The sequence below is a fragment of the Manduca sexta genome, chromosome 14 (assembly GCF_014839805.1).
Source record: "Manduca sexta isolate Smith_Timp_Sample1 chromosome 14, JHU_Msex_v1.0, whole genome shotgun sequence".
Lineage (NCBI taxonomy): Eukaryota > Metazoa > Arthropoda > Insecta > Lepidoptera > Sphingidae > Manduca > Manduca sexta.
This window is the reverse complement of record NC_051128.1, coordinates 11018046-11037278: the sequence shown is the minus strand read 5'-3', so window position 1 is coordinate 11037278 and position 19233 is coordinate 11018046. Positions and strand designations below refer to the sequence as shown.

The 19233-nt window shown below is 38.5% G+C and overlaps 1 protein-coding gene across 8 annotated transcripts in view; it reads left to right on the top strand.

The window, feature by feature from the left end:
- Positions 1 to 19233, top strand: part of LOC115447550 (histone deacetylase 7) — a 112499-nt gene that overhangs the window by 30493 nt on the left and 62773 nt on the right. For 2 of the 8 annotated variants that reach the window (XM_037438517.1, XM_037438512.1), the window contains exon 1: positions 11381 to 11653. The exons of the other annotated variants lie outside the window; for them this stretch is intronic. In XM_037438517.1, the coding sequence (XP_037294414.1) occupies positions 11635 to 11653 (19 nt within the window). In that variant the 5' untranslated portion in view covers positions 11381 to 11634. Of the gene's footprint in view, positions 1 to 11380; positions 11654 to 19233 lie in introns of those variants that run through there. 8 annotated transcript variants of the gene reach the window in all.

The window sequence follows — 19233 nt, the reverse complement described above, 5'->3', positions numbered from 1 at the left end:
AATTGAGTTGCTATGTCGTGTGCATAGGTTCGTCTGAGCAGTGAAGTGACTAGCCTTTTATACGCCCTGAGATTCTACAACTGCGACCGTGCACGACCAAAAAATTGGTCTTTGCTCATTTCTGGGTCCCTTCAGAGTAAACGGCCTGTGCCTGGGCACCGCTAGTATAGTCTGGGTATCACAGGTTTGCGTTAATTCGGTTTAAAAGACACAGTAGTCTATAGTATTATACGACTTGTCTGAGGTCGTATATTTTCTAAGCCATACCAAGGGCGTAATGTGGTTAAAAAAAGCTAAAGTCCCATCAACATAAGTAACACTACAATTGGTTGGAAACTGCTTAAAAATATGACTGGTCTCTTCCAGCCGCGGTTCAAAAACAATCCTTCTGGAATACGAATGTTCTAAGTTTTATGTTTTTATAATAACACCAGAAGTATACTTTCTCATTTATTATAAAACTTCTTTTTAGTTGTGTTACATGACAGGACTAAATCTACGCGCTTATTTTCATACGTCATAATTGACACACACTAGGGCGGATACATAACACTAAGCTTTAGACTACCAGCATAAAATCCAATAAGTTTCCAACACATCGGAATATGATTTGATAGTTCTTTACACCAGAACTCATTCTTAATTAAAGTAAATTTTTATATTAAACCGCAATCAATCTATGTCCTGGGGTAATAAGTAAAACAACAATATTATTACTTTTGAATTTAACTGCTTTCATTACACAAAGCATATGTCATAAATTTGAAATAGTGTTCAATAATATGAAAACTACCATGACAGCTACACTAACAGAAGGGTGATTGTCGTAAACATACTGACAATAGCAATGATGCGCAAGCGCAGGCGCGGGCCGGGCGCCGTCTCGCCGAACTCTACCGGTCTAGACTATACTGACTAACGCTAATCTCTATTTATACGCCGGTCGGAACACAATTCACACAGATAACACCAGAGATCTAGCGAGAGTATCCTGATGAGTCTGAATAAATAATTACTGCGACGATAGATGTTTGGCAGTGATTCTAGTACACTTGCACTTATTGGCTCAAGATTAGTTTTAAAGAAATAATTGAGCAGTAGGCAGCGGCTTGATTATGCCCCTGTTATAGCCGATATCTGTGGAGTATCCAGTCGCCGTGTCAGATTTTTTTTTAATTTCATGTAAATAATACGTACAATATAAATAAAAGTTAAGAATCAGTTAAATAATTTGGTGTTTAGTCAATCTTATCAGAAATTGGAGTTCTTTCACAATCTTTATAATATGCCGCGCTAGATTGTGGCCTCACTAATAGCCTGTTACAGAGTAGGCCGACTCTAATTGCGAATCTTCAGTATCTTGAGTATTTCGATCAATGGCACAATAGGTCCACACGGTCGTTAGAGATAACAAAACTATTTCACGCCGGGACGATGACATGACGCGATTCGGTCCAGCTGAAAAAATATACATAGGTTTCAAAAAACTCGACTGCAACCCGTCGACAGACTCTCAGGTGTACTGACCGTGTTCTCCCAAAAAACTTGATCCAATTGAGATATATTTTTTTTGCGCCATACTTCAATAGTACGGCGTAAATAAAAAATTTGGTCTCGTTCATTAGTAAGATAATAATGATGATATTTACTCTATCATCGGGAATTCTATTAGTTCATACTGCTTGTAAGGTGAAGAGCTTGAACGCACTATTCTCTGGACAAAGATGCTTACGATGCCGTTTTAAAAATTGCGAAGTATAAGAGCCTAATTAATGCACACGATGATAAGCGGGTAGATGCCGCAAAATTTCACTTTACACACGTGAGAAATGCGGTACGGTAGGAAACAGAGTAAGTTTTTATAAATAATACATACGTACGTGCACGTTGAAGATGCGTAGAGTGCATGCCTATTTAAAATGCGCGCCTTCAGCTCGCTCAAAAACATTTTTGTGCATAAGCGCTAATATGGAAGAGCATCTGAAGTACCTACATTGGCTCGTAGGCTCTTGTCTTAGGTGTCAGATCTATTGGTGATATATTGCTTACTTTCCTGATAGAAGACCCATCAAGCTATGACTTTTATATACTTTTTGTTCTTTTCCATGTGGTACCAGACTGCGCATGTATTTCCAAATCTTCGTCAGTAAATGCAACACAATAATGGTATCGCTCGTATTGTAGATACGTTGTGGCGGTGATGTCTTAACATGAATCTTGCTATACGTCCACGGAAAAACCAGAAACTATTTACAATTAGTCATCGATATATTTGGAAATGTCATCATGTGTTTGAACATAACCAATTAGTTGCCCCCGACGTTGGACTATCTCGACGAAAAAACTCTATTCAATAAAAAGTATATCGATTATGCGTAGTTTTTTAAGATATCCTATCGCTGGTAGCGCGGGTGGTAACAGCATATCAGGAGATACATTATCCGATGTTGATAGTGGTACGTATTACGGTCATACCCAAGCGCTGGTTCGTCATAAATATTTGTATATCTAAACTCTAAACCGGTTGATCTGATTGTGCTATCAGTAACATTTAATTTTCCTCAAGGTAAAACTGTTAACGCGAATCATTTTTGTTGATTGATTGTTTCACAATGTAGCGTGATAATCAATGCTGAGAGATACGAAGTACGAAACCGAATATGCGAAGTAAAAAAGTGGGTGTGTCCAATATGCACGGAAACATATGGTGACTGGAATGGGGTTTTAAGTGGGGTTATAAAAGAGATTTACGTATGGTTTTTAGGAAAAATAATAAATCTGTGCTGTCACGTTGGTTTTCTCTGAGATTATAGTATTAGCTGGTGATGTTACCTACTTTATCTTTAAAGACAATTCTGGTTACGATGTGGCATAGTTGTTTAAGCTTTCCTTTGAGGGATCTAAAGGTTAATTTAAATATTATTTATCTAAAAATCATTTCGTGCAAGAGAAATGAAATATTAACGGAAAGAGCAATTAGAAGGGCAAAAATATGGAGACTGGAGGGAGATGCTTAGTCACTGTGATCAATGTGATACTAGGAAAGGCTTTTAAGAGTTAATTTCGTAAACACACTAGATTTGTCAAATTGTGTTCCTAGAACATTTTCTATCTGGTACGTTTGTAGGAAAGTTATTTTAATTAAATTATATGAATCTGATTACTGAGTAAAGCTTCGGGATTTCCTCGAAATACAATTAGATATATCTTTAAACACCTACAAGCACATATTATGTATCGTATGATGGGAGGTATCACTAGCGCTAAAATACAGCCGCAATAACACAAATATCTATTGCTTTGGTTCTCAGCATCAGGCGAGTGACTTGCTCATCTCGATATTGTATTGTATATGTTAGATTTAAATAACGTAAGCGCTTATTGAGCGAAAAAGCGACCACAATGCGTCGCGAAAATCACAAGAAGCACAACGCAAATTTCGTTTTATCGTCCTTTTGGAATATACACTACACATTGCGATAGTTTTATTACATACTTATGTAAAAGAAAAAAGCCCCCTCCCAGCACAGGAACAGTCCACACAATATCTAGTATTATGTTTTGATTGAGCGCTCATAGGTAACGTTGGCAGCGTCTCGGCGCTGAGCGGCGCGGCGCGGCGCCTGCCGAGCAATGCACGTTCATGATAACTAATTGACGGCGAGTACTCGACGTGTCAGCGATACAGTTCAGATCTTGTGCCAATAAACGTTACTTTTGCTGTTTGCTTTTGTTCGGTTGTGATTGGTATTCACTATTCGTTTATTTTTTGCGACTTGTTGATTGTTTGATGGTTTCTCAGTATTTGCTCTGTTAAAGAATTTTTATCATAAGATAAAGAAACTAATGGGACCTGGTAGCAAATGGTCACCATGAGGCCAACACACTTTCATTGCTGTAATAGTATTAAGTGCAAGTTTTAAGGTATACAAATGAAACCATCCGGACGGATATAAAATATACCGTACCTACTACCAGCAAATATACTTAGTCTGGCCATAAATACTGTTACACTTAATTATAAAAAAATATTACATTTGAATTTCGAATCTGTCATTTTTATACGATTGTTCATTGTGTTTTCTCATTTTGGCGCCAATACATTGTAAAATATTTTGCGATATTAAAATGGTGTGGGGTGATAAAGAGAACCGAATCGCTGTGATAGCATTACACAAAGTAGGTATGGAGCCAAATGCAATTTTTAAAACTCTCCATACACTTGGTATTAGTAAAATGTTTGTGTACCGGGCTATTAATAGGTACAATGAGACCTCCTCTGTTTGTGACAGAAAAAGATCTGGCCGTCCACGTAGTGTTCGTACGAAAAAGGTGGTCAAAGCAGTAAGGGAAAGAATTCGAAGAAATCCTGTCCGAAAGCAAAAGATTTTATCTCGGGAAATGAAGATAGCACCTAGAACCATGTCGCGTATTTTAAAAGATGACTTAGGACTTGCAGCCTATAAGAGACGCACTGGCCATTTCTTAACTGATAATTTAAAGAAGAATAGGGTGGTAAAATCGAAACAACTACTGAAGCGGTACGCAAAGGGAGGTCACAGAAAAATTTTGTTTACGGATGAGAAAATTTTTACAATTGAGCAACATTTTAACAAACAAAATGACCGTATTTATGCTCAAAGCTCTAAGGAAGCTTCCCAATTAGTCGACAGAGTGCAACGTGGACATTATCCGACTTCAGTGATGGTTTGGTGGGGTGTTAGCTATGAAGGAGTGACTGAGCCATATTTTTGTGAAAAAGGTATCAAAACATCGGCACAAGTGTATCAAGATACCATTCTTGAGAAGGTAGTTAAGCCCCTTAACATCACCATGTTCAATAACCAAGTATGGTCCTTCCAGCAAGACTCGGCGCCGGGTCATAAAGCTCGGTCCACGCAGTCTTGGTTGGAATCGAACGTTTCGGACTTCATCAGAGCTGAAGACTGGCCGTCGTCTAGTCCCGATCTTAATCCGCTGGATTATGATTTGTGGTCAGTTTTAGAGAGTACAGCTTGCTCTAAACGCCATGATAATTTGAGTCCCTAAAACAATCTATACGATTGGCAGTGAAGAATTTTCCCATGGAAAGAGTGCGTGCTTCTATTGATAACTGGCCTCATCGTTTAAAGGACTGTATTGCAGCCAATGGAGACCACTTCGAATAAGCTTTTTATATTTTTAATTGTTTTATATTTATGTATTAAACTGACACACTGTAAAAGTAATAAATGTTATTTGCAGTTAACAATTTTCTTTTTTCTTTATTACAATATTTATGGCAAGACTAGGTATAATATAATGCTTGTCATGCATAAAAGCAAAGATAATACTTATTAAGTTCCCTTGAACAGTACATATTATAATCAAACAGCCTAAACTGAATTGTAATCTAATTGTATCGTGTTGTTGAGTAACGTACGGTGACGTTAATAATTTCGTTATAGTTTAATCTGGCCAGATATTATCTCATGCGTGAACCATCACCCCATAAATATAGCTGGTGACGCGGCGCGGCGTCGGCGTCGGTGTCGGCGACGTCGGCGTCAGCGTCGCCACCCTCACTCACCTCTTCAACAAACATAAAACGTGACAGCGGCGCCTCGCTCAGTGCTAAAATACATTTATTACGTTAACCTCTTCGGGTTTATAGTGAATAGTCTACGCATTGTGGCGTCAGTTCACTTGTAGACTACAAATTAACGAAATTATGATATGCTAACTTTTGCTCGCATATCTACTAACGTGTTTGTTTACTAGAACATGTACATTTTACGGAACAAAAGTGACCTATGGTCTAAGTCAAGATTACTTTCTACAATCGGTAAGACTGTCGCTACGATATATCATTCCCATAACTTTTTAATTATCTAATAACGTTAACGACTAACTACTGTAGGACGGCGTCTTGTGTACGGTCCCCATATGTATATCCAGTGGTTTATCTGTTTGACTTTCAACATGCGAATCCGAGCAGGTTGATTGTCTTGCACACATTTTTCTCAACTCTATTTTATCTTTGTGTTGCTTAAAATCTTAATTATTAAAGTGACACTTGACGTCAGGCGAGAAAGGAAAAAATCAGGAGAAAGGCTACTTGCTAACTCATTGTTTATGATACACTTAAAAATAATGTATTGTTTACGCCATGTTTATTCGCATTGCGGTTATATGAGTAAAAGCTGTTTGTAATGGATCGTGATGGCGTGGTGGTTGACTCAGCGCCGGGTGGGTGTCGAGGGTTCAAATCAAATGAAGTATGTTAAAATAGGTGATGCGTCATGTTATAATCTTGCTTTGGGTGATCACGGCGGGGTGGCGTGGCAGGGTGCTTGTGTCACACGATGGTAGTCGTGACTTACATTTGACACAGTCGGGTAAAGTCTGCTGCCCCATGATAGGTCGCTGGTTCACTCTTACAAATTTCTATGTTATATTTGTGCACATAATGAAATACATATACCACCTGAAACTACGACTTTTTTATAACAAAAATCCTAAAAGATAAATTAATGGGAAAACATAAATAATTAATCAATGAAATTAATAAGATTTACCACTTTATTTTAGAGTCTAATTCACTTAATATTTGGTTTTATAACGAATGTATATAGACTTTGAGTATTACTGAAGCGTGGAGAGTAGATGATGAGTCTATGTGATAGACATTAGGACCCGCAGTTTGGTGCAAATTACAACACGTTTTGGTACAATGCCAACGTAGATAATAACTGGAGTTTCTGATCCTATTTTCATTGCGTATACAATTATACATGTTATAGGTATGTTTGTTTTGAAATAAATAATATTTTCCATCGGTTAATTTGTTTGATACTCCTGTAACTCTGGAAAGGAAGTGGCTGGACTGTAGTTCAGTAGTAGTATGCTGCATTGCCACTGGTGGGTACAATTGACCTAATTCGTCATGGATATTTGTCTATAATGATGTAACATTACTTATTTTAGCTATATTTAACAATTATTAGACCTCACTTATGTGATCGCCTGTGTTTTACGAATATAAAATACCTGAGGACGGAAACAAAATAAATCCTACTGTAAATCCTCGTTGTTTTGTTACTTTATCCACACATCAAGAAATTCAAGACAGAGATTTGAAGCTATGATTAGGTTTGTAATTAAAAATGTCTACAAGTAAAAAAAAATCGTTCCAGTTAATCTCTTTAATTTGTTGAAGGTCTATATAAATGGAGACGGACACGCAAACTTTAGTTAGTTGAACTATTCGCACGGCTTGCGTGATAGTCGTACAATTCGAGTCAACTGTTGAATGGACAAATTTATTGCAGGAAACATCGGATCATAAGAATTCTTGGCACCGGCCGCTCGGGGCAAAAAAATTGTGCACGCCCCAGCGGACTGGCAGAGATGTATTAATTTGACGTAATTACACGGGCTCCATTGTTTATGTTTTGGGTCGTATTTCGTAATTGGTGATTTTCGCTTTGTTGCGTCTCGGTTCGTTTTTGGGTTAACGCCAACACTTGTTAGACTAATCAGCGCCTTTTTACGAGGATTGGTGATGGTTTTGTATATGTTTGGATTGCTGTGGGTACAGACAATTATGAGGCCTAAATATCAGTATATATTAATTTTGTTATTAATTCTTGAGCATGTTTGCGACTTACCATGTACTATATGATGGGCCTAGGCCTTGTTTCTCATTTCTCTAAATTCCAATAGTATCTTGCATAATGCAGATATTGTGAATAAGTTGAAGCAACGGTGAGTGGCGAAAGCATTGATGGTCGGCGTAGACTTTTCAATGAGATAACACAGAGAGGACAAATTTTATGATATCCTGCCCCCACTTCATATTTGGCTCACTCTTGTGATCAAATAGCTCAAGTGTGATTTTTATGTCAAATGTCTTATTCAACATTGATAATTTTTATATTTAAAATATCACGAAAATTTTTGATTGACATGAAGAAAATTGATATGAAGATTATGCTAATACTATTACTAGGAAAACATACCACCATTGAAAACGTCTAATGACGTCACTCGACGATATAACACGATCGTGATTTGTCACCGCTATTTTAATAAACACAATCTCTATTTATTTCCAATAGAAATCTCACAATGCGTGTATAAATGCGCATAAAGAAATACAAGAAAAGCTCCAGCGGTGCGGGCGGCGGTGCGGCGGCGACGGCAAGTGTCAAAGCCGAGGTCGGATGTGTCACGGTGACGCGAGACGGTTAAATCTGAACCTGTGAGTCAAACTCGCAAACGATTGTCACTGTTGTGATACCCGACACCTGTTGTGTAACGTTTGTTGTGGAAATTGATGTGTCTGATGCTTCCGATGCAGGAGCGTGCTCAACGAGCGCGAGGGATTCAGACGTCGAGAATCATGTCGGTAACGAAGTGTGACACTTTCAAAGTGATTTGACATCGATGTTTGCTGTTGACGATTTGGGAGAGGGGTGACAGATTAAGTAATACGATGGATGTAAAGTAATCGACTTTGATGTCTGACACTTGTTCTGCAGGATGGGAAAGCTCGTTGCCATATATATTTATTAACACTTACATGTTGTATTGCTTCTTTGGAAATAAACACTTCTTTATTTAACGAGAGTATTGATGTAAAAGCCATAGTTCTGGTGATGGATGGCATCACAATCTTTCAGTGTCATAAAAGAAACATTAACATATAATGTAACGTGATTAGACGTCCGTCACCTGCCCACAGGTACGACAGCTACTATCACTTTTATACTTGTATAATTCCGCCTCCGCTCAGACCGCGGTGTGTACGCCCAAATTAACACTAATAGAGTAGTAATAATTCAAAGTTTATTGTACTCCACAAGTATTTTATACAAAACATGATTAATTTTAATAAACATGTGACATAATCGTAGACCCTGGTGGGCACGGCAAAGATTCAAGAGATTATTTAATTAACCTATTTAATGTGTATGTACTACATTGTACATATTATTTTTACTTGTTAGATCTCGCGAGTCTGTCAAGGTATCATTATTTTGTCTATTTCTGCTGCTGAGTAATGGGTTTCGGTTTAAGATGCAGGTTGTTTGTTTTCATTTAAATAAATTTCAAAAAGGCCGGCATAATTGAGTCGACTGGCGAGGGATGTCTCGTAAGTCAACATTATTTGGATCCAACTCGCAAATCAGGTACAGTAGGCGAAACTGCCGCGCCGTGCCAATATAAATAAAAAAAATATAACATAGACATTAGTAATTAATCAATAAACGACATAGATTACTGATAATGCGTTGCTAATTATCTGGAAAATACACATTGCGTGTTAATCGCAATTTGATAACGAACTTGATTATACTACAATACACGTGATAGGTGATTTATTTATCTTTTATATTATGGAATAATTACGCCCACAGTATTTATGTTTGGGCTTGTTTAATGTTAGTAAATACGACGTAACCATAATAATAATAACTATATACTAATGAATAATTAGTATATAGTACTATATATTAATGAATAATTAATAGTCACAGTTATTTTTTAATAAGAGTGTTAAGATGTTTTGTTTACCTGAGCTATATTTTAAAAATCATGCTCGGGCAGAGCTTTGTCGCGCTGATTTTCTTCTGTGTTAAACGGAACGATAATAATTATTAATATTTAAAGCTTCGTAAGAAACTAAGGTTCGTGTCCAAGGTGTAGATACTACAATAGCGATATAACCTGAGACGTGAATTATTGATAACTTACATTATTAAGGTCTATTTTTTCGTTGATTATGTTGACGAAATGTTGTTTAAGAGCACCAGTAATTATTTACATTTACTTCACAGTTGGTTTCCGGTTTGAAGGACATTGTAGCCAGTGCAATCACTGGACATAATGAGACTTAACATCTCATGTCTCAGGATGGCGAGCGCAGTGGAATATCAAACAATACTTTGAATTCAAGGTGTTTGACGGTGTTTCTACTGTTTATGAGCACTCGTATCGCTTACTATCAGGCGAACAGTAAGTTCGTCTTGTCATTCAAAGCGATAAAAAAAACTCTTAAAATTTTCTTTGAGAAAATTGTTTTAATTCGCAAGTACTATAAGTGCGTATAGTATTTATTTAGATCACTCACTAACGCTTGAGTATTACAACCCCTAATATATAATGCCGCTAAATCAGTATGGCGATCATGCTTAAACAGCAATTAAACATAGATAATAGTTAAGTTATAAAACCCATAACTTATTACATCACACTGGGCGTTGTCTATTCGTTTTTTAAAAGGAATTCGCACACGTTCTGTATGACGTCGCGAACCTACATCAACAACTCAAGTGCAGACAAACATCCTCAACTCATAAAAAAATATTTGTTATTCTAATGCGGAGGCATGGACGTGATTAGACGACCGGTGACGTGCGCAAGCGCATGCCACTTAATATGAATAGATATTTGGTTAATTTTTTTTAAATATAATCTCTATAATTAATGCAAGAAAAACGTGAGTTTAATACTTAAGTTGGCATAGATGATTTAGTTTTATTATTAAAAAATAAAACAAAAAAAAAAATGTAATAAGAGTAAAGAAGTTTATACAGGGTCATTTTGATATTGAATTAATAATTGAAACCACATTCTCTTCTTTACCTCTGCGAACGTTGTGTCATAAATCATCTAGGAAGTACGAATATTATCACCAAAAATCCCAGTTTTAGTTTTCTGCTTTTTTGATAATTTTGTAGTTTAGTGCGAATATTGCGTAGGCGTAAGTGTATTTCAGATTGTAATTGTGATGAATTCTTTTAGAATATACACGGCATATCAATAAAACTTCGCAGTTGCCATATTCGACGCATGAGGGATGGTTGCGAGCTACCTACCACGGAAGTGTCTAAGTGTTGTCCGCAACCGTCCCTGTACGGAGCCGCCTAGCGCGTACCGTAAATAAAATTTATTTTATATGAAGAATATCGGCCGAGGTAGTAAATTGGAAAAAAAATATTTTTGCTACTCTTATAATCTGTTTTGTCATGTCAAAATGTAGGTTTTTCGATATTTCACTCATCAAACTTGTTCACTTCTTCTATCATATTTTTGCATATCACGTCAAAAGAAGATGAACTCGTCCAACGAAGTGGCTGTCATCGCTTATTATTTCGTCGGAAAGTTTGCCAGTGTGCCGTGGGAGTAGATTCTCGGAAAACTGCATGTTGGAGTGTGCCGTGTTTTTGTGTCGGTCGCGCTGCCAAGTCAGCCGGCGGCGCTGGTGTGGCGTGCGGTGTGGTGCAGCCCGAGGCGCGGTGGCGCGGCTGTGGCGAACGTAGCGCGTCACGGCGCCGCCCCCGGCCCGCGCCCGCGCCCCCACCCGCGCTGAGCCGCCGCGCTACGGCGCCCGCGCCGCCCGCGCCTCAGTCAGTGTCCGACCGCGAGTGTCACCTGTCGACTGCCGCTCCGTGGTCTCGCGACTATCTCGTACGGTGCCGCCCGGTGCCGTCGACAGTGCCCTGTGCCAGTGCCAACGTTTGCGAATGATGCCCGCGCGCGTCGCGCAGGCTTTTTTCTGTGTGTCAGTTTTGTTGTGAAACCAAAGTGGATTCCGGAGGACTTTACCAGGCCGTGGAGCACACGGGCAGGATCGAGCGCTCCCGGGCCATGTATGTCATAAATTTAGGTGAGTCCGCTTTGACATTCCGTCGTCGCCGATCGACATTCTCCAATGCGTTCGCGACTCGCGGACCTATAATTGGAACCGGCCGGAACCGGTACCGGGTCCGATAAAGGGGTTCGAGCGGCGCGCGCCGTCCACGTAGTGGCCTGCCGACCGGAGGGCGGCTTTCTCCCGGGTCTCGACGGCGGTGCTGGCTGCCGCGCTGCCGGTGCCGCCGGGGCGGCGTCGCCGATGTTCGGCCGTGCGTGTGCGCGTATGTTGTTATTACAGTTCACGTTCAACGTGTGGGCGTATGTTGTGCGCCTGCGCTATCGCGGAGCTATTTTTGTCCTGCAGCGGAGTGTGCGTGTAGCATCGATGTGTGCGTATTCGTATCTGTGTAGTCGGTCGGGCGCTGTGCGATGTACTTAATAGCGTTATGTGCTGACTGTTGAGTGCTGAGTGGTGTCTCATTGTGCACTGTGCAGTGCGTGCACCCGGCGCAGTGCGCGCGACCTGCGACTATGACTGCGTAGTGTGACGCGCGTAGAGCCCTACCGCGGAAGGTTCTCTCGCGTGATCGTATCTCTGTTTATGAGCAATACATCAAAGTAGCAAGAAGTTCGTGTAGCACTTTACAAGCTTTACTATCAGTGGAATAGTTTTCGCGGAATGTTATAATCAAATTATGCGAATGTATACGTGTTCCAAACGCTACATATTGTTTGTGAAGCTCTTTTCAAACAGGATGCGTGCTCGTGCTGCTGTGAACAGTGGATATATCGTGACACACGCAAGTTTTTAATGTATGCATTGTGTATATACAGTGCTTTTTACAATATACGTCTACTCGAATATTAAATTAATATTTCACGAACTCTAAGCACTCTACCTGCCCACTAAAATGTATTTGAATGATAATTTAAACATAGCAACATAATCTGATTAATATAGAATGGTAATACGTAATTTATTAACAACAATGATTTGCAAATTGCCTTCGTTCGTGAAGTTTTCCTGTATTCGCAGAGCAGTGCACTTTACTCTGCACAAAATCTATATTTATACAAAAATTTAATAATAAACGTTGACATTCAAACATTTCAAACTTCCTTTTGTTTCTCCTCATGCTGCAGTCGCTCTGACGACTCTTTCAGGTTTGTTTCTAGAACATTTTCATCCAATCTGGGTTATTTGTTAGTAACTTCATTTATTTAGAGTTATTCACCGAGAAAGTTGCTGACATAGTTACCAATTAAATTAAAATCAAACAACTAAAATGATATGTATTATTTCTAGAATAGAAAAAAAACTAAATCAACGTTGTCAATGCATGTAGATTATAAGCATATCGAATAATAATCAGACAAAACATACAGATCTATCTACTGCAAAAATATGTATATACAAATGATAAGTTTATTCAGTTGCGGGACGCGGGTAATAAGTGCTTTTATAAATAGTTCATATTGAAATGAAGCTGTAACGTGGAAGTCGGTGTGGTGCAAGTGAGGAGGGCTCCAAGGTTACTTTTAGTTGCTTGTTGAACTGTCTAAGATTTAGATTAGTGGTTGATAGGGTTTATTGTCATCGTAGAGACGGACGCGTAACTAGTGTGTGAATAAGAATGTTTTTGTATAGACGTGCACGGAAAAATGACCTCCACTGCACCTGATGGTAAGTGAGTGAGTGAGTGAGAGATGATTACCCCTCTGCAGTCGACACAATTATGCCGGCCTGTTGGAACTGGATGTACACAGGCTGATTCCGGAATGCGACAAACTTACGTGGCCCAATATAACGGATTTTACAACACCTCCAACATCTTCTTTCGTCCTATAGTGAACAAAAATCTACTTTGGTGAAATCAAAAGAAAAAAAATAACATACATAAATAGAGGCAAATAATTTTACACATTAAAATAAAAATTCACTCATTCGTAATAAATACAGCCAGTGTATAATTGGCATAATTATTGGTGATACACGAGTCTGAAATTATTTCCATTTATTAAAATATTAATCACTAAAGCCAATTTATTCATATTATATTTATGTATTGTGCAAATAATTATAGATATCATTCCTAATTTATTGTATTTCTAATTTGAGCTATTCCTTGTACGTTCAGTTAAAACTCAGTTTATTGTACAATTGACCTGATTCGAAATTAAAAAAATGATTTTATGGTAGTATTCGTGTATGAAGAAATAGACGCCAGTTTCTCTAATAAAGCGATAAGTTCATTTGTAATATGGAATGGAATAAGCTTTGTGGAGTAGGCGTACTGTTATATAGAGACGCATCTCTACCAAATTATTTAATTGCATTAGAAAAAGCCGAGACCTTGCCTATGTTTGTAGATACTTTTCAGACCTCCAAACTAACTCAATAACGTTATAACTGTTCGCGTATAATTCACAATAATATTAATATATTTTGCGGCCAAAATTCGCAATAAACATATTCGCGATTCGAGAACCTTCCACTCCACATTGGTGGTGTGTTCCGAGTGCTATTCTCTGCTACATGTTATTTCGGACACGCTATTATTACCTACAAGCCCGATGTGGATGTTAAATATGTTGTGTATTGCATGTTTGTTACGCCCTATTCACTCGATGACATATCGTGTGCGGCGTGCTTTATTTTACCACACAAATAGCTTTGTAGAATGCCTATCATGTTAAGACAAAATGAATATATCTATTTATCAAATGCCCGTTAAAATGTATTAGTTAGCCCTGTGTATAGGTTTAAGTCTGTTGATATATTGTGTAAGGAGAGTTAATTAAATAAATATTTTTTGTGAACGTATATTAAAGGTTCTACTTAGTCCTCGAAGGCGTAACAGATAAACGATTATTTACTTCCTTCCTGTATCCTGTATTTGACTTGTGCCAAATTGAAAATTCAAATTCTAGTCAAAATATCTATAGCCTCTACTTCCACAAATTTTGAATCCAGACCATTGGAGATTACAATGCAAAAACCATCAGTAACTAAACCATGATGTTTCAACTTATCAATAATATGCAATGTAAAATAGTCAAAAACATATAAGGCAAACTGCAAAAATGTAACCTTGGTTCCACAGATGAGTAAATGATTAGCCGCGCACGATTACAGCACAAAAATCATTGTTAACATATTTGCACTCGTCGCTCGGTTATCATTCGAGCTGTTATCACTCACACTATCGCACGCGACCGGTGTGTGTGTGCTTGTGTATGTGTGTGTTGTCAAACATTTGGTGCGTTGCGTAAGCCGGATATCTATAATTAACATGCGCGCGTATGTTTGTTTGCACTGGTCTACAAGTTGATTTTGATTGATCATTACTATTAATTAATTTGTCATAGCGAATCAATACGTTTGCTTGAATGATTATGTTGTAAGCAATGTTTTTATATTATGTAGTGACAGGCGAGTCGCTTGCCTAGTGATTAATATTTGGTCAGAAACAGCTCTTTCTTTAATTTTTACTTATCTTATAACCAAGTTATCACATCGACTGCAGTGTCCTGCACTATAATCACAACGGAACACAACTGCATCGTTCATCGCTCATTCTTAAGTTACAAAAATCTTCGAAAAGGCTTAATGTTAAAATTGACTATGATTATTATTTTATCAAACCCTACAGTGATGCCCGCTGAAAAATCCGTGTCGCGGGTTCGATTCCCACACATATGTGATACGAATAGATTTCTGTGGTGGTTAGTTGCATTGATATAGAGAAAGTTTTTCTTTACTGATACTTACGATAGAGCCCCTATGTGACAAATTAATGTAAACTCAGAGCGTTCGATTTGCGATTGTTTATCTTCTAAGTTTACTGTTTGAAAACCTACACTCTGCGCGTCAATCACTATCTCATTTATCATTTGAGATATCTTTGTCCACTTATCATTACGCGTATCGCTCCCGTCTCGATGACGGCGGCCGCGTAGTTTTTCGACTGCATCTAGCGCTACATCGCCCCCCGCACTTGTTATCTGGAAGTTAAATATAGTGTTTGCGTAACGAGCACGCCGCGGCTGGCTGTGCAGGTTCGGTTCCATTCACTAACAATGTTTGTTTTGCGCAATGAACATTATCAGACGCCGGAGCGCGCGGTGATTTTCCATTTCGCGCCGATCATTTTCCACGAAATTCGTATGTGTTTCACCTTTACATCGATACGTTATTAATTGCTGCGTGCGATCGATCGTGATGTCTAGCATGTTTCTGTGTATCTTGTTTTATTGATGATGTCAGTAGCTGAGTTTGGTTTTTACTATGAAATTGTTAATGACGTTCGAAATGTTAGTACTTTCAAATAGCAATCAACAGTGGATTGTGAGGTGGTCGGTGTGTCGCGTGTATCTGGGTGGTGACTGCCATCATCGCCACCACCTCACGATGGTAATGAATCCGAGACTCGTATGCGGAGTGTGTTCGCGTTGTTCGGGTTTTACTTTCACTAACATCACGTGGTGCGCGATGCGAGCATACGTGATGTCATTTTCGAAATCACCCAAAATACTTATATGGCGTGTGTGTGGGAAAGGAAAATATACTATAGGTATTATTTCTCGTATAGTATTGCTGTGTAGAGACAGAAAAAATGCAGACACAACCGATCAGACGGGTTTTAAATCTTTTTAATTATATGTATATTATAATTTTTTTTTTACATATGTATAATAGTAATAAAAAGTTTTAATCGCCGTTATATGTCAAGTAATATGTTCTATTGTCGATGGTTAAGTAAATAAGCGTGTGGTTATTAATTACAGTACATTGTTTATATGTGAGAGTTGCGGGCGGGGTGTGCAGAGGTCGCACCCACCATATCGCTTACAACAGCTGCGTGCAAACTGTAAACACAATATCAATTGCAACTGTACACGATGTGTTACATTATTGATATATTCAATATAATCTAGGTTTGCTGTAAGAGAATTATACAAGCACTCGCGTCCATGCTATCAGTTTAGGTGTAAAGACAGGCTATTTCAGATTGTATTTCTATAATTTGATACAAAATAATGAGTTACAATAATACGTCGTTCGATTGTAGGAGTGTTTAGTCAAAGCGATTTTATTTACAACGAATGATCAAAATATAATCACTGTGTACGAAGTCGGTGGATAGCCTGATGGTAAGCTGTTAGTTGCCATCTGTAATACTACTAAAAATAGTAATGTTTTTATAAAATATATTTATATCACACAGACGCTGGTGGTTTTTGACATTATTTACTGCGCCCACACCGAAACCCGCGAAGTTTCGAAAGTTCGCAACAGCGACCGGTTATTTCCTCGACTGACAGAGGTATTCTTTTAAACTCAATCACCGCACCCATCGCGACCCGTGATGGATGAGGTCCGCTTACTGAACCAGTCGGTGGGCAGTGGTCCGGGCAGACTGGCCGGCGCGCCCGGCCCGGGACAGCGGGCCGTTGACCCGGCACGGCGGTCACTCGCGCACTCACTACACGACCCGTGTGCGAATTCCTTGCGTTCCGTTCACTTTGTTCATAAGGATGGGTTATTTTAAGGTGCGGTGTGTATCTATCGATTTGTTGGGTTTTTACTAGAGGATAATGTTGTAACGTTCAGGAAGATCCTATTACTATAAAACCCGCGACGTATAACTTTATTTGACATTGTGGAGGTTTGTGAATGGACGTTAACATTTTATAAAGAAAATACCCAATCTTTATCTATCTAAAACAGAAGTGTTGTTTAGTTAATTGTCGAGTTTTTATAACGAGACGAATTTGCTATCGTCGTAATTTCAGCGCTGTTAACTGGCATACTAACCTTCGTTTGTTTTAGTAAACACTTCGGCGTAACACTTGCACAGTAGTCTTTGCATCTTGTTTTACTTATCACCCGTCGGTCACACTGTCAAAAACCATTTATGCTGAATTGCTAATTTTATAACTATTGTATAAACATTCCCTCCTCCCGCCACAGCTTTCCCTCGGAGCTCGTTAATCATAGTCGTTAGCTTTTGCTCCATAAAAACGTTATCTGGTCTATATATAGCATATTGACGTCTGCGCGGTGATAGCGGGTATCTCTGTGGGCTAATGCGCGTGTACACAAGACGAATGAGTTTATCTACAACTAGCATGGGGCTGGTGCGAGCGTACCTGGTGAGTGCAGTTAGCAGTACTTGGTGTGATAGCCATTAAACATCTTGAGCAACAGCGTGGTGAGAGATTTGATTTGTACCTATTCCTGTATAAACCTTCCTCATCAGGCCGCACTGTGTTTAAGTTGTTTGCATGGCGGTTTCCACGGCAGTGTATGAGCTGAAACGTCGATTTCATTATGGCGAATGTGGACACAAAGCATCAGTGCCTTATTGTGTCTACAAGTTCAGGTGTGAGTCTATGTTATTAGTGGTTCTTTTATGACGGAGAATAATGGTCGTCAGTTGGACATTAATTTTAGGTTCACTCAACCGTTTATTACATTTTATTTAATATAAAAATTGCTATTCCGAAAAGTTATATGACTTCGTTAATTAGATACATTCTTGGTTTTAACTTGGAGATAATTGCTTAGAATTTAGCATAGAAATACTTTTAAATTATTTAAATTAAAACTAGATTTTTAGGAATTCTGTGAAAACCTGTCTTCTTTTTCCTAAATAATAAGATAAGTGTGTCTGTTACAGTTATAACATTAGTTTCAATAATATAATATATCTGCAGCAGATATATTATTACTCTGCAGCTTAGTAGATAAATAGACGAATGAGCGCACAACATATTCGATTTTTGCAACAGGCACAAATAACAAAACAAATAGCAAAATGGTATCTAATAAATTTGTAACACGGCATGAGATTAACACGTAACGTCGGTGAAGAAATACAATGCGATGTCATTCCGTGGGTTACTTGAACACCTGGCTGGTGTTGCTAGATGCCGCTGATATTGAGCAACAGAACTTGTACCAACAGCATCATACTCGTACGCACTCGACAGTATTAAAATCTCACTAATATTTGTATATGTGCGGCATTTGTGCCCGATATAGCGATCGGTTCCTCTATCACATCATGGGACGAAACACACATGGTGTAAAGCGGGGGCCTGGTTGCACCTCTGCCTACGCCTTCGTAAATAAAGCCGTGATGTGTACTTTGTTTATTTGGTATTATTAGTATTTGATGTATATGTTGCTGTAGGAACAGGCTGCCAATGACGCATGAAGCGCATTTGTTTATTTTGTCCAACATTAATGTAAACTAAAAACAATACGTGAAGATACTATGAATGTAAACAACGCTGTACAGTTGGTAGTTGACATCTTTCTTCGTCAAGAATGACGCAGGCGCAGCTCGGACGCAAATATGAGCTTCGCGTTATTTTGTGTTATCTTATTAACTAGACTATACAAGGACACATGTTCGTACTAATAGGTGATGTTAACATAGTAATTTTTTTTTGACATCAAATTGATAAGCAGTTATATCGACACCAACAATTTATACTAAGCTAACTCAAAAAACCGTACTTTACAGGAGAGGCGTTTAAAGGGAAAAACGTGATAACTTTTTTATTAGTTAAGATACTTATTTGAAATTTGGCACCCTTAAT